The following is a 16,500-nucleotide window of genomic DNA, read 5'->3' on the forward strand; positions in this document are numbered from 1 at the left end:
TTACATCCTTCAAGGTTGTGATTGGTAACTTAAGTTAATGAGTAAGCAAATGAAAGCCATATAGTCTTATCAGTCGATGTTCAAATCCATTAATCTTATGCCATCTGCATTGTATTAAAGCTGGATATCTGAATTTATGTACAGATATTTGTAAAATTATTTAGAAATAAGTTACTTTAACAGTTTTTACTTAACTGTCTCCGTTCGAATTTTCAGCATGAGGCCCATGATAAATTTTGGATTTGTCGTGTCAAATTTTATGTTAGAGTTGTTTCAGAGGATCTACTAACTCTAGCCAGTCGTATTTCTGGTTTTTAGTATGTTTATACAGGTAGAAAGTTATAATAAGTTTGCCTTGTTTCCCAATGCAATAATAAGAATTTTCACTTAAAAAAGTCAGAAGAAATTCTAATTCCGATGTCTGGTTTTCAAAATTTCTGGCTGCTATTATTCAGAAACTAATGTACGTAAAGATCTGATCGGTTCATACACATTTCTTTTACAATAATAAAACAATATTTAATGTTGAATTCATCTCAAGTGATAAACTTTTAATTTCCATTCGAAGACCCATCTGAATACTTGGGTTCATCGCTGACATGTTCATTATATATGTAAGAACGATATTAACTAGAGAATGCTCTAAAAAATTTAGTAGCAATAATATTGCACTAACTTTTTTTACAAAGCAGATTGCACACGAAAAGAAATGTATCACTAAAAATGACTATACTTTATTTGTAAAGAGTGACAAACTCGACTTATATTAAATTTTAGTATACACCCATTCAAAAATAATTAGATAGATATCCAGTTGGATAATCTACCTGGTTATCCTAATAGATTGTGACAACATTCAGGTAGATTTTTCAGCTGATAATCCAGCTCAAAATAGTCGTAAAAAATTGGGTACAATCCGGTTAATAGACTTACGACTTAACCACTTAGCCAACTTATTACTTATTATGAAATTTCATAATGAAGGGACGCGGTAGCGTCCCGATGGCGACCAAATTTTTATACACTGTGCCGTCAGGAGCATTGCGACCAAATATACTTTAACAATGCTTTTTAACCTCTTAGCGTCTCACTTATTTGATCTACATTTTATTTGATCTGTTGTTGACGCGGATGTCTGAGCATGGAAATAAAGGTAATCGAGAAATTTGATCATTTTGTTTTAAATAAGTGTATGTTTGCTTTATCGGCAATGACCTTCGAAATAGCACACAAAGAAGATACTCGTGCTATCTCTAGTGCACGGTCCGTGAAAATGTGTGAATCCTAACGCCGAACGCCTATCAGGACGACTCAGGATCGAATTAGCGTAAATCCTTGCAGTAACACAGATTCGACGAATGAATGCTGCATACAGAGTGTATGGACACAGCAGTGTTCTGAATTAGGGAACGCCTTGGGACCCTCGTCTTACATGAATGAACTGGACACTAGACAGGCCACCAGCCAATCACTCCAGAACATGCAGGCCTGCGACATCAATCGTAAGATCGACAGCGTAATTGGTGGCTACTCTAAGCTTGACTTCAACTTCATCGAGCTCTCGCCGTTCAAGCTCGCCGACTTTGTTGGCTGCAAAGACTACTCCTCCAGATGGTTTTGCTCACACCAGAGTCTTCTCAATGGTAACTCTACTCGTTCCTCTTCTTCCATAACCTAATTCCACGCACTTAGTATAGACTAAGTCCTTATTCGTGCCTAATTCGCTTATACCTCCGAAATAAGTCGAGAACTATATCTAAAAGGTCTTCCTTTTTTATTACACCAACTTTAATGTTGACTTGAGTAGCTGTACCTATATGTGATGCCACCTATATTATGGTCAACCTCACATATCATGGGTGCAGCAGAGTTCACCGCAATTGTCGAGCGTCGGAACAATGAACGCTGGAGCCGTTTTGACAACTGGGTGGCAAATAAGGGACACTTAGCTATCGCACTTAAGACGATTTTTCATCTCGCCCAAGGTCGAGAAGAAAAAGGTAGACGGGAAACCGACGTGTCCCAAGAAAATTGCCTCAATCTCAAAATAGCAGCTCCTTCCATCAACAAGTCTAAGCCTATTACGCTATGTTACTGCGCACCGGCAATAAAATAATATTATTTTAACTTTAATAATTTTGCTTTACGATCAGTCCTGATCGAAGAAGCGATACATTTTTATATTTATGAAAGGATTGATCGTAAAGTATTTAATAAGATGTTTTTAGTAAATGTGCATATGATTAACTTTAAGCACATCATAGACTGTAGGACGACCAAACGGCAAGTAAGCATTAAAATTATAATTTTAATACAATCTTATTTTTTATAACTACTAATTCAGATTCTAACTTACATGAACTGACAAAAATCATTTCTTACTCCAATATGAAAATCTCACTATAGATTTAAGATGAAAATATACTTTGACTTTAAATGATTCTTCTGTATAATTAAGAGGAATTTGCTTGATTTTTTTTTATATTCATGATTTTACTCATTTCTTTGCACAAGATGATTCGGATTAGTTTTAGAAGATTCAAATTATATGAAGGAGAATCATTTAAGATTCTTCTTGGAGTAATAAGAAATAATTGTTTTCAGTGTGCTGATTTTTAACACTTGACATTTTTAAAACTCATTTCACTACATTCATCAGTCTATATTGATAAAAATATAGAAAAACTTTTGTAAGCTGTGACAATTTTTTAAGGATTACATAACTTTTAAGATAAATGTAACATACATAGTAAATCCTACACATTTAATTAAAATTTTAAATCATAAAATTTTATTATACCACAAAGCAATCTTTATTTTACTATTCGGATAAAAACTTTAAAACTCTATTTTTGATCTACAAAATTCTTATTTTTTAAGATTTCATTATTTTAATTCTTTAATTTGTTTTTAATGTTTAATTTTAATTTTTCAAATTATTAAAAAAAATAATAAATAAATAAAAAGTTTAGAACAACTAAAATTTTGGTGTTATCATTAAGAAACTAACACCATTAAGGCACTTATATTAATTTTTCGCTTTTCCGAATTTTCTTGAAATCATTAGGAGACGGTTCAAATGTTGTGCAGGAACCTAAGCAGAAAACTATCGAGATCGATGCACATTATTTTTGTAAGAAATGTATTAAGCGATATTCTAAGTCTAAATTTTCTAAATTCATGAAAATTAAAATACTGAACTTATATTAATCGTTTGATATACTATCTGAAAAGTAAACAATTAAATAAAGAATTAAAACAATAAAGTTAAGGGCAAAAACGCTTACTTACCACAATATTGGTCTTGTGCAAGATCGTCTTAGATTAGCTAATCTAGTATCAACTGTGAATCAATATACACTTATTTCTAATAAACGAACAAAAGCTTACTAAATATTCATATACGCGAAGCATGATTTAAAGCAAACGTTTAAAATTAAAGGTTTAATAACAGCACTAAAACCACAAAACACTTGTAGAATAGTCAATCACCTGTCCTTCGTTCATAGTCTGGGAATCGCGTTCTTTCTTGATTTAGTGCATACGCTTCTCAAAGCTCCTAGTATCAAGCCAGTAGTAATTACATCAACTACGCTGATTTTATTGAGTTATCGTTCTCGGTCTACTCTGTTTTGGTTCCGTCTTCTAGATCCATCTTCTTGTTTTTAAAAATCATTCTGACAACACGTTGTGAAAGAATCTAAATTTGCACGTGACTCGTTAAATCACATTTTTTAATTGCGGAGATAAGAAATGCGAGATACAAGTGTCATAATGCTTGTGTATATAAAAATTCGGCTTGACAGTTTTCTTTCTTGAGTCTTGACATTTTCAGTTCCTTGCACGGCTCTGCTTTATCGTGCGATTTTGAAAAGTAAGCGATGTTTCTCGTATGCTATTTCATATAGCTACCTTTATTGTGCGCGTGCGTTTTTCCTTATCCAGCTAGAACTTTTCTGTGAAGGTTCTTTTTTCTAAGCCTTTTCACTGATTTTGATCGGCATATCGAGCTAAAAGGCTGAAGAAAATTTACTCATTCCGCGATCACTGTCTATGAAAGATCTTAATATTCTGAATTATTACATGGTCTGTGATGACGCACTCGTAGAAAATAAACGCAGAAAGTAAGAAGGACACGAAAAAGGTACAAACTTCTAGAGGCTCTGATTCTGACGACCCTCCAACATGTGCATAGTAAAGTAAGAAGCAGGATAAAGAGACAAAAAATAAAAAGGAAAGCGAAAGTCGAGAGAGAAGATTGAGTGGCAGAAAGACCGATAGCAAAATAACAACTGGCGTGAAAAGCGGGCAATCGCGCAAGCAAACTAGCAAGCCAGGCAAACGAGCAGCGACGAGAACGCCCCGCGCGCTTGTTTAGAATACACTGAGCATATTTTGACCCCGCGGCACAGCTACGAGCCTCGGAGTGGCGGCTTCGGCCGTGTTCGGTACTTTCCGGACACAGTTGAGGAAATCATGAAAGAGATGAAGAGCTCTAGCGCCGCGCGCATATAGAGCCAACAAGCGTGCGCGCAAGTAACGGACGACTATAGAAGCGATAAGCTTCCCTAGGTGGAAGGGTAGCCAGTAATCCTGAAAGTACGAAATCAATCGAAATACTACTCTCTCTCTCTCTCTCTCTCTCTCTCTCTCTCTCTCTCTCTCTCTCTCTCTCTCTCTCTCTCTCTTATATCATTGTTGTTGTTGTGTTTTGTAAAGTAAGTGTTAGATAATAATAGTCATAGTAATTACTAGATTTTATCCCTTGTACAAAGATTTTTGGAATTTAAACATTGCTTACTTCGATACGATTAAATTTGTTGCAATTTAAAATGCTTAAAACAGTTGTATTTTTTCTACATTATTATTATAGTTTCATTTAATCAATTATAACTTATCGCTTTAAATACTTAATTCACTTACGAAAATTACATGCAATGGTCTGTGTTCAAATCTCTATCGAGTTACAGTTTTTTGCTTAGACCTCTGCTTATAATTAGTTTCGCAAGAATAAGGCACAACCTTAATGAATTTTTTTTTATATACTTATAATCTATGCTCATATATTGAAGAAACACTGTGGTGAAAATCATTACAAGTTCAGCAACAATGACTATATTATATAGTAATAGGCGCTCCAGATGGACACGAGTGCTCAAGACATGATCCAAGTCTGAAAAAGCCACCCCTCCCCCCTTGTGGCACATCGTATTTTTTTGATAAGGGCATCAATAGACCCGTTTGTCATGCATGAGAATGGAATTGGAAATTGAGTACTTTTTCATGCATATCATAAAGTTGTATACTTTTTATTTTTTTAGTATCTTAAAATTTTTAATTTTTTCAAATAGTCAAAATTTTCCAAAATCTTTTTAACAACCAATATTTTACCTCCCGCTGCAACGGAAGGTAAGATTTTTACTTAACGCTGCTTAGAAAAACTCGATTCTCTATTAATTTTTTAAAATGAACTTTTAACTATTTTATTCCACTTTAGACCGGAAGGCCACACTACTAGAGCCTAAACAACGGTATTAAAACTTTCAAAATTTTTCAAGAGTTTCAAAATTGAAAAAAAAAACTAATTCGAATAATCTTGTGTAAAGTAATTAGTAGAATCATGAATATAAAAAAAAATCAAGCCAATTTCCCTTAATTATAGAAGAATCATTTGAAGTCAAAGCGGATTTTCATCTTGAATGAACAGTGAGATTATATCTTCTTAGAGTACGAAATGATTTTCGTCAGTACAGGTAAGTAAGAATCTGCTGACTAGTAATTACAAAAATAAGGATAGTTGTACTTTTTAAATTTATAATCTTAATGCTTATTTGCCGTCCCGTCATCTTATTGCTTCCTTCTTAAGAAAGCTTTGTAATAGTGATTTTTGGAGTTTATGTAAATATTTAAGTCGAAAAATAGTATTTTTTGAAAATGTCCGTATAGATGTACATTCAACGGTAAGGTGTTCTTGCGGAACGTTTGGAATCTAATGTCAACGTCGCGTGGTTTTTGCCGGTACCGGTTCATTTAATCTCTGCTAATCCAAAATCGTTAAGACCTATACTATCATAAGCCGTCACAAACCGTCAAAAATCATGCGACGTTATTATTCGGTTCAAAACGTTCCGCAAGAATACATTATCGCCGAATGCGTGTGAATGTGTAGGTATGGGTAAACATTTCGAAAAATAAAAATTAGAAAGAGTAAACGTTAAGAATCCTAATTTATAAACTGAGATTTTAAAACGAAAAAATTTATAAAACAAAAATGTTGAATTGAAATATTGCGAAAGGGGATATTTGTGGTCGAAACATTAAGAAAAGGATAAATTTAGTAATTACAAAATTTAGGTTTTCAAAATCATAATTTTCTAATATTTTGGTACTTACAATTTTACTGTTCGTTATGAATCAATTCGTAGTTCTCTTCTTTTAGATCTTTTTTCAAAATTTTTACCTTCACTCACAAGTGTTTGCGTACGTATACGCCTGTATCTCAGCTTCTCTCAAATGGATTTTAAGCCACTAAGTCTCAGTTTCTTTGTTAGGCACGACCGCGGTACGAAAGTGCCTTATAGTTTTGTCATCGAAAAATGTGTGAGATGCAATATCTCACGCAATTTTTGACCGATCGGGCTGAAATTTTAGGAGGAGTCTCCTCTCACACAAACCTAAAAACTATTTTTTTTATCCTTTAAAAATTGTAACCTTTTTTTTAATAACCTCTAGTCAGCTGATCTTATCTCACCTGCTGAACTTTAATGCTTGATGCTTGACATATATAAAATTGATTTCACTAAATTCATTAGCGTATATTTATGCCCTTGTAGAAATGCTTACCGACGGTGAACTGTTTTAGCAGGTGACGGTTTTAGCAGGTTCGTTGGCCAACCATAATCAACTGTTGGGTTATTTTCTTCCAGGGTGAAGACCAAACTTATAGTTGCCAACATTTTACCTTGTAAAAGGTGTTTTTCATACCCGTTTGATGCGTTTGATTAAAGTTCAGAATTACTACGACTTCTCGAGAGCCTTATTATCTTGCGTGTCTTGTCTTTGAGGACCTGCTGCTGATGTTATTAAGCAACCAGTAGGCTTGGATTTGTGGCCGGGTGTCACGGATATGCTCAGCTCGAGGTTGGTCGGACTTCCGACACTGCCGATCTATAGGGGCCGCGTCGGCTCCTCGTTGATGTCTATCGCCTCCTCCTTGTCCTCGGACTGGATCAGACGTTCCGTCGCAAACTCGTTCTCGTGCTTTCGTTGTCTAGCGCGCCGTTTTCGGCTTGATGGTCCTGAGCGCCAAGTGTCATTAGCTGGTCGTCGGAGCAGCTCCGGCAGTCGTCGTTGCGGCGCTTACAAATTGTGGCGAACCCTACTGTAATAATATGTGAGGGCTGACCGAAACCGCTGTAACGGAAGGAGAAGGGAGACCTTGTCGTTCATTATCGACTTATTCCAAAGAAACAAGGGTGTATGATTTTGGAGAGAGCCTATTGTTGCCGTTGAGGAGGCTGAAGAACGAGTCGAACAACCATAGATGTGAAGGTCGATATTGCAGGGGACGGGGTCGTCGTCGAGCTCGAGCGGTAAGAACTCGTGAAGTTGAAGTTGAATTACAAGGCCGGACGTACATTGCTGCTGCTTGTGCCTCTGTCCTCTCAAACAAACACTGATGCACGTTTGTAAGCGATGCAAGAAAAACTAGATAAAGACAACTAGATAACTTCTAGTTTGAAAAATCTAGTCCTCTTTCCTCAGAATCTTTTTATAGATAGATGCTTACTCCGTGCGTTTAGCTCTTTGCAACTGCGATTTGTTTCGTAAAAGGCAGCGACGCCTAGCGGACACCTCTTTCACTCTTTTACTATTAGAGTTGCACATAATTAATACGTTCTGGAGACATTCGCGGCGTAGTATAGTATATTGCACTGATTGCTAAAGATAACCTTATTGTAACCTATTATCTTGACATATCTTGTATTGTTGAACTTAAAAAAGTGAGAATGGCACATAGCCAAGATTTTAAGAAATTATCGCAAATTCATTTTTGATCATATTTATTTTGCTAAAAGAGAAATTTTTGAAGCAAAATATTATGATCATTAGAAAGTTCTCATTAAAATCTTTAAGATACATTACTCAAACATGAGCATCTAAGACATATCAGACAAGAAATCATTCGAGATAATAAAATGCATTTAGGTTAAATAGCAAATTCAAAGTATAATAGGGTAGCGCTTCTCCCCGACGGCACAGTGTATAAAAACGCATACTTGCCATCGGGGCGCTACCGCGCCCCTTGATTTATACTGCAAATCACTTAAACTAATGTGCAGAAATACCTGATGAAAATGAAAATGAAAAATAGATTATTGCTGTTGTACGACAATTTATGATACATTTATGAGACTTAGATGGACACCGAACAAACTAAACACATAAAAACCACACACAAACATATTTTTTTATACGGAAAAATTCTACACGGAGATTTACTATACCGATATTCTTTACATCGATTTTTCATTATTTTACTACGCTGCAAAACTCTACTCAATCACATAACTTATTGTCAGATCATTGTTACAACAATAGGTTATATGCTTGTGTAGGATTTCGCAGAGTAGTAAAATAATAAAAAATAGGTGTAAAAACTATTCGTGTAGAAAATCTCGGCGTAGAATTTTTTTTGTGTAGGATAATAGGTTTGTGTAGGCCTAGATTTATGTGTACAGTTTGTTTGGTGTTCTAAGAAGTACTAGTTTTAAAAGGAATTGGAAATTATTCTAATTCTAAAAGTCAATTAAATGATAACCGTATACTTGAATTCAATAACATTTTAAAATTTTACTCAATTTTTCATTTGCAATCTGCAGTTAATTTTCAGAGATTATTGTCTAATATTCTACCTATTGGTAGACAAAAAATATATTCAAATACTTTTTTCTGGTTCAAGTACAAACAGACACTGGATTTGTTTGTGGTACAAAGACAATGTAATATAAATGTTTGATAATATTAACAAAAAATGACTTGATGATGATCATACAATTTTGATTGATAGGCTGTTTCCAAATAAAAATAATTTACGCATATTTTTTGAACAAGCACAGTATCAGACTAATTATTATGATTACGATGTTTTTGCTATAGCATTTGCAGTCGCTATTGTATTTAATATTTGGCCATGCAATGTTCAATTTAATATTAGTAAAATGCGAGGAAATTTGATAAAAATGTATGATACATTAACTTTATCATTTTTTCCAATATCAAAAGATAATATAAATAAAATTTATTTTGAAACAATTGCTGAAATTGCTATTATAAGAAACATTACTTTACTTTGACTCTATTATATTAAAATGAGTCTGGTAGTCTCCGGCTATAAGTACACTTTATCCCCAAATCTACACCACTTTAGGGGTCGGGGTACACCGGAAGTTGACCAGATGTAGACTGGAAGTCGACCGGAAGTGACCGAAAATAACTGGCAATAAATAGAAAATATACCGAAAATAAACAGGAAGTGACTAGAATAATGTATATTGGCTGAAGTACTCTTAAGGGGTAAATCGGAAATTAATCAATAAATAATTTATACAAATTTTGAAAAGTTTAAAAAGTATATTTCATAAACTGTAAATAATGTTGAGCCGTTCTTATACATAAATATATACATATTTTATTGTTAAAATATCAAAATATTTAAAATTATGTACAAATCTAATTGTATTTAATACTAAAAATCACATCAATACACACTGAAAAAAAACTCAGCCATTTTAACTGAAATCTCACCAGTAATCCGTCATTGTACGAAGACTCGCCAAAATTACCATACAGTTCAGTAGTTTTAAAGATTCACTTCGGTCGTTTTTGCTGGTATCCCGCGTAAGCGACCAATTTTACGAGTCGCGACTCGCCAAAACTATCAGTGGCACACAGTTGTTTTTACTGAACAGTCGTTACGGTGGCAGAAAGGTTAAAACTACCGGACTTTACAGCAGAAATGACTGTGTTTTTTCTTCAGTGCAGGGGCGTGCTGGCCATACAACCCAATACGTGCAATCACACATGGACCGACCCCCTCTAGGGCCGGACGTGCTTGACAAATTGCAATTAAAAAAAATCTACTATTATCCTAAAGTGCTTAATCTCACCGTGTGCTGTGAAGCTTTTTACATCATTTCCCAATAACTTAACATCTAGGATATAATTTAGGGCCTTATAATTATTGGGCCTTAAAATTTTTGGGTCCTAAAATTTTTTGGGCTTTAAAAATTTTTGGGCCCTAAAATTATTTGGGCCTCAAATATCTTTGGGCCACGAATATTTTTGGACTTCAAATATTTTTGGGCCCTAAAATATTTTTGGACTTCAAATATTTTTGGGCCTTAACAGTTTTAGATCTTAGAATTTATAACCTTAAAATTTTTGGGCCTTAATAATTTCGGGTTATTTAAATATTCCTATGTGCCATGAAGCCATTCATATCTTTTCTCAATAACTTACATATTTATATCTATTAGTATAATTGTAATCTCATTAAAATTTTTTAAAGTCCTATAAACTGTGTAACAACATAGACTTAAGGGTAACAATTTAAGAACCGTCTCAACGATCGCCGAAGCGAACAGTGCCCCTTCACTGAAACCCATAAAGTCGACAGTCACAACAAGTTTGTAGCACAAAAAGTTCAAAAGAAAAACTATGTACAAGATTAAAGCTTATATGACAATATAAAGCAAAATAAAAATTGAAGATCTACAAATTTCAAAGGCCAGAGCAGACTGAGCAATCGAAACAATTTCCCCGGCTATCTATACATATTGGTACGCATGCGCGGACTGCATTGATAAATATTAGATATGTATATGAATATTATCGTACAAAATTATTATTATTTTTCCGAACTGACCACTTCTAAAGTTCCGGACAGACTGAGAAATCAAAACCACTTTCCCGGCTATTAATACATATTGGTACGAATCCGCAGATTGCATTTGTGAATATCAGAAATATATATATATATATATATATATATATATATATATATATATATATATATATATATATATATATATTTAACTTACACTGCCTTCCAAAGTTTAGTCGGCTTTGGCACTATGATTTTCTGCGTCAAATACTATATTAGAAAAATATTACACATAAAGTTATAGGATTATTATCGTACAAAATGTTTATGATTTACTGATTATACTTTATCGAAAGATTTGAGCAGACTGATCAATAAAACAACTTTCACGGATATATATTGTCGCAAAGACTAAAAAAATCTACAAATATTATCCTATAAAATATTTGTACGCAAGCGTGGACTGCGATATTGTAACGGGCGGAGAGGAGACGGGTCGGAAAGCGAAAAAGAGTAGACGCGGGCTTTAACCGCGGACCCCGAGATTAACAAGCCGGAGCTTTTACCACTGAGCTAACGTCTACGATGCATTCGGACGCTCCCCGCCCCGATAACATGATGTCGGCCGAATGGCGGCACTGAGACTGCTGAGCACAATAACGGCACGCGGTGCAAGCATCGTGTCGGCACTTAAATTAAGCGAAAAAACAAAAAAATTAAAACCCTAACGGGGATCGAACCCTGAACCTTTCGGTTAGCAGGCTAGCAGTTTACCACTCGACCACGAACACTTGTTACAAGTCGTAGCTAGTTGTGTCCTTATATACTGCGAGCAGCTGATGTTAATAAAGTTGCAAGTTATTGTAATAAACAATGACCAAAATTATCATTAACGCGTTTAACAACATTGATATTCGCCGCTTATTTCGTGTAAGGCGCGAAACTGGCAGGCTGCTATAAATTCGGTAGTCATGAAAGAGTAGTCATAATAATATAATTAATAAAAATTGGCAAGGAACAAAGTCCGGTGGATAAATAATAGCCCAAATTAACGAAATCAACAGCCTTAAAATATAATACATTAAAAAGCCTTATTTCGTGAATTACGTGGCTCAACATTTTCTAAGTTTCGCAGCCAACAAAGCCAGATTCTGCGGGAATTTCGTTCCGACAGAATGCTGTCATAGCGATCAGCACTCCCAGCAAGCATTCTGCTAGCACTCTGACAGCGCCAAATGTTAATAAATTTTGAACACGGGTCGAAGGCACAATGCCGTCAGGTAGCTCCTCAAAATGTCTTCATAATGCTGCCATGAGTGCCAACACGGCGTGACCGCAAAATGCCGACATTTTGCCTTCGTTCGTGCCGGTGTCATGCAGTCGGCACTCATGGACGTCATTCTGACAAAGTTTCGTGCCGTCGCAATGTGAGCACGCGTGCTGGCACGCTGTGCCGCCAAAATGTCAACATTATGACTTCCCGAATGGCAGGAAAAAAAAATTTTTGAAAATTCCAACGAAAGATGTCTTGGGGACATCACAATGACGGCACGAGCGGCCAGCATGCGTGACCCCAAAATGCCCGGCATGCGATGTTATCGGGGCTTAATTTAAGTGCCGTCATTTCCGGGTCATGGAGTAGGGGTACCTGGACGTCACGCGTGGCCCATTCCGTGCAGTCGCGGTGCCGTCATTCGGCCGACATCATGTTATCGGGGGGACTGGAAACTGGACACCGTGATTCACGGACAATCTATGAGCTCGTCTTCAACTTCACAAGCTCTTACTGCTTTAGCTCGACAACGACCCCATTCCCTGCAATACTGACCATGAAATCTGTTTAAAAAACACCTTTTACAAGGTAAAATGTTGGCAACTATAAGTTTGGTCTCTACCATGGCAGAAAATAATCTAACAGTTGAATATGGTTGGCAAACGAACCTGCTAAAACCGCCACTTTGGCCAACAGTTCATCGTTGAAAGCATTTCTACTAGGGCATAAATATACGCTAATGAATGTAGTGAATTCCATTTTATATGACAAGCATCAATCGTTAAAGTTCAGCAGGTAAGATAAGATCAGCTGACTAGTGATTATTAAGAAAAAGGTTACAATTTTCAAAAATATTATTCTAATACACACTTGCCGTTCCGTCGTCTTAAATTATATTAAAATTGTCATATTAAAATTACAACATTTTTTTTATTATAATCTAAAAGCAGCTACGTAATACAAGCTAGACTCACTCCATTCGCGGAAGATATAGTAGGAGATTATCAGTGCGGATTTCGGCGCAACAGATCGACGAGCGATCAAATGTTTACCATAAGACAGTTGTTAGAGAAAAAGTGGGAATTTTGCGAAACCATACACCAACTATTTATAGATTTTAAAAAAGCGTACGACTCTATTAAGCGAAGCAAAATGTATCAAATTCTAGTACTTCTCGGTGTACCGAAAAAACTCGTGAGATTAATTCAAATATGTCTGAACGGAAGCACGGGAAAGGTCCGAGTAGGCGGTAATGTATCAGAACCCTTCATGATACGCGATGGTTTAAAACAAGGGGATGGGCTCTCTACGGTGCTGTTCAACTTAACGTTAGTGTATGCCGTTAGAAAAATGCAGGTTAGCCAGCTGGGCGCAACGCTTAATGGAACAACGCAGATACTAGGCTACGCAGATGATTTGGATATACTGGGGGATTGTAGGGAAACGGTAGCAAGAAACGCGGAAATCCTCATAAAAGCGGTGGAGTATAAAGGGTTAGAGGTGAGTGAATCAAAAACAAAGTACATGATTGTGGATAAGCTAGGCATCTGCAGAGGGGAGGAAGATCTCAGAGTTGGGAATTTTACTTTTGAAAAAGTTAGCGAATTCAAGTATCTGGGTACGACCATAAATGATAGAAACGAGATTAATGTCGAAATAAATAAGAGACTCCATTCGGGTAATGCTTGCTTCTACGCCGTGAGTAATTTACTTAAGTCAAGGCTGTTGTCTAAAAACGTTAAAATAAGAATATATAGGACAATAATACTGCCGGTGGTTATGTACGGGTGCGAAACGTGGGCTCTACGGGCCGAAGAAAGATGAGGAAACCGGGGAATGGAGGAGACTACACAATGATGAGTTACACAATCTGTACGCGTCACCAAATATTAACAGAATAATAAAATCGCGCAGATTGGGATGGGCAGGGCACGTAGCGAGAATGGGAGACGACCGTACGGCAGCGCGTGTTATGAAGGGCAGGACGATGGTAACGCGACCTCTAGGTAGACCCAGACGTAGATGGGAGGACAACGTAAAAGCGGATCTAGTAGAAATAGGACGGGTGGGTGTCGATCGGAGAGGTGCATCTTCGGTGGGGTTGACACAAGATAGGGCAGCGTCGAAGGCTTGCGTAGATGAGGCGATGAACTTTCGAGTTCCAAATGCCATGTAAAAAAAAAAAAATCTAAAAGCAGCTTTGCTTTATTGTAAAAATCTTTGATTATATCCGTGAAAGTTTATAGCACAGATAAAATCTCAAGCAAAATTTAATAATTTGCAAAAATACTAAGTATTTTTGGAATTATATTGGCTTTAAGATTCTTTTTTTACCATAAACTTTTGCGTATGGATAAAGTGTTTTATTGAATTTTTCTGTTTTCATTAAAAAGACGATAAATGTGCATATTTCGTGGGGAATGATCGTTAAGGGGACGGATACACCTTTAATTGTCAAAAAATGAAAAATCCAGTTTTTCGTTTATATTTTTCCTCAATTGTTTGAAAAATGAATTAAGCTATTAAATATATTTAGGTATGATGTAAAGAAGATAAAACAATATTTATATGTGCCATATTATCAGGTATGACATTTCTTCGAAGGACAAAATTCAGAATTTCCATTTTTCAGCTACCGCAGACTTACTTAAGATTTGGGCTTCGAAGGGCACTTCTACATATATCTACATCTATCTACATCTTCTACATCTATCTATATTCTATCTATCTACTCTACATAATATTAATTTGCTTAAATTTCTGTCCAAAACGTCATTTCCAGTTCAATTTATTCAAATCCCTTCAATTCTAATTGAAATTTTTTTATCTGTCTCATTTAGTCCTAATATCTGAGAACATTTCTACTGTTTTATTTTATTTTTTTTGTGCATCAATATTGTGATATTTTAACGTAAAGATTGAATTTTGCACTTTCCGGGTTTTTCAGGGAATTTTTCAGGACTTCTTGGAATTTTAGTTTTCCTGGAATTCTGGAGCTGATAATATATTCTTGATTATAATCAAGGTTTTTTTGTGGTTAAACTTTGTATAACTTGGAAGGTAGCATCACATATATTACATTATACTGAGAGTAAACATTTTTTTTTGGTATATTTATTGTTTACTAAGTGCATTGTATCATAGACCATGTCTCGCCATCCGGGAGGTGATTTTGACACCTGGACATCGTCTACTGGAAGTAAAAATTTTCTTCTATGTACTTTTGCTGTATACTAAGTGGGTTGTATCATAGACTATGTCTCGTCGTCCGGAAAGGGATTTTGAAACCTGGACATCGTCTACTGGAAGTAAAAATTGTCTTCTGGTGCTTTTGTTGTATACAAGGAAAGGTACCCAACCCGAACTCATCGATTTTGATGATTTTCATATATGTTGTAGAACATAAAAAAATAAGAGACACGTATTTTTTTTTATCGGCTAATTTTCACTTTTAAGGGGTAAAAACCTCCCCTAAAGTTAACCCCCAAAAAGCGTTTTTTTTAAATATCTCGGCTTAAAATTAATATTTTTCAATGAAACAAATTGGAGGTTATTTCTTACAAAAAGAGCAAGTATTTCATGGTGATTTGAAGAGTAAGAGTAGCATCCCCTATTTTTTAGGGGTTGAAAACATATATTTTTTGGCATAATTTTATAATAAAAATGTTTAAACCGACTAAAAAAAATTGGAAAAAATGTTTAAACATCCTTAATAACAAAATTTAGTTGACGTCTTTCGGTGTTTTCATAAATATTACCCCTAAGGGGGTAAACCACCCCTAACACAAAATAACTGTAAATATGTAATTCAATACATAATATTTCGTAGAAAGTTTGTATATAGAGGTTTTCGAGGTCGCTGATTACAAATCTGATATCAGATTTTGAAAATTCAAAATGGCGGAACCAATGTGGTGGACGAAAATGTCGAAAAAAAATTTTAACTTTCATAAAAACTTGTTATAAATGTGTTATCTTTGTAGCCTGTACATGTGAACTAAAGAGCCTTAAACCCTAAACCCCTAAAGAACAAATAGGCTAAATGGTTGTGCTTTTTAACCAAACCACCTCAAATTCCTAAATTTGTAAACAAGAAAATTCTGTGTGTGAAGCAGTTTTATAATTTCCGTAGAAATTGTTATCAGAATGTTATTGAAATTCCTTTATTGTAAATTCAACTTATAATGTATTTTTGTTTATAATATTAGAGTATAATAATAATCTACAATCTTTTATCTTTTGCCATAGTGCATTTTTTGTATTGAGCATAAAATATATTATTTTACGATGTTTTTACAATAATGGTAGTCCTCATAAAAGTGTTTAAAGCACAATGCTTTTT

The 16,500-nt window shown here is 35.2% G+C and overlaps 2 protein-coding genes across 14 annotated transcripts in view; one reads left to right on the forward strand and one right to left on the reverse strand.

The window, feature by feature from the left end:
• The window catches only part of LOC100116395 (high affinity cGMP-specific 3',5'-cyclic phosphodiesterase 9A), an 815,596-nt gene extending 811,173 nt beyond the window's left edge, over positions 1 to 4,423 (reverse strand). For 11 of the 13 annotated variants that reach the window (XR_004228117.2, XM_032601371.1, XM_031933029.2 and 8 more), the window contains exon 1: positions 3,292 to 4,423. The gene's annotated coding sequence lies outside the window, so the exon portion shown is untranslated. The remainder of the gene's footprint in view (positions 1 to 3,291) is intronic. The other 2 variants (XM_032601370.1, XM_031933022.1) reach the window with 1 other exon arrangement.
• Positions 4,424 to 5,662: 1,239 nt separating this feature from the next.
• LOC100115771 (DNA directed RNA polymerase II polypeptide D) overlaps positions 5,663 to 16,500 on the forward strand; it is a 151,390-nt gene continuing 140,552 nt past the window's right edge. The window contains exon 1 of the mRNA XM_031933121.1: positions 5,663 to 5,753. Coding sequence (XP_031788981.1) covers positions 5,735 to 5,753 — 19 coding nt within the window. The 5' untranslated portion in view covers positions 5,663 to 5,734. The remainder of the gene's footprint in view (positions 5,754 to 16,500) is intronic.

This window comes from Nasonia vitripennis (genome assembly GCF_009193385.2).
Source record: "Nasonia vitripennis strain AsymCx chromosome 1 unlocalized genomic scaffold, Nvit_psr_1.1 chr1_random0009, whole genome shotgun sequence".
In the NCBI taxonomy this organism is placed as follows: domain Eukaryota; kingdom Metazoa; phylum Arthropoda; class Insecta; order Hymenoptera; family Pteromalidae; genus Nasonia; species Nasonia vitripennis.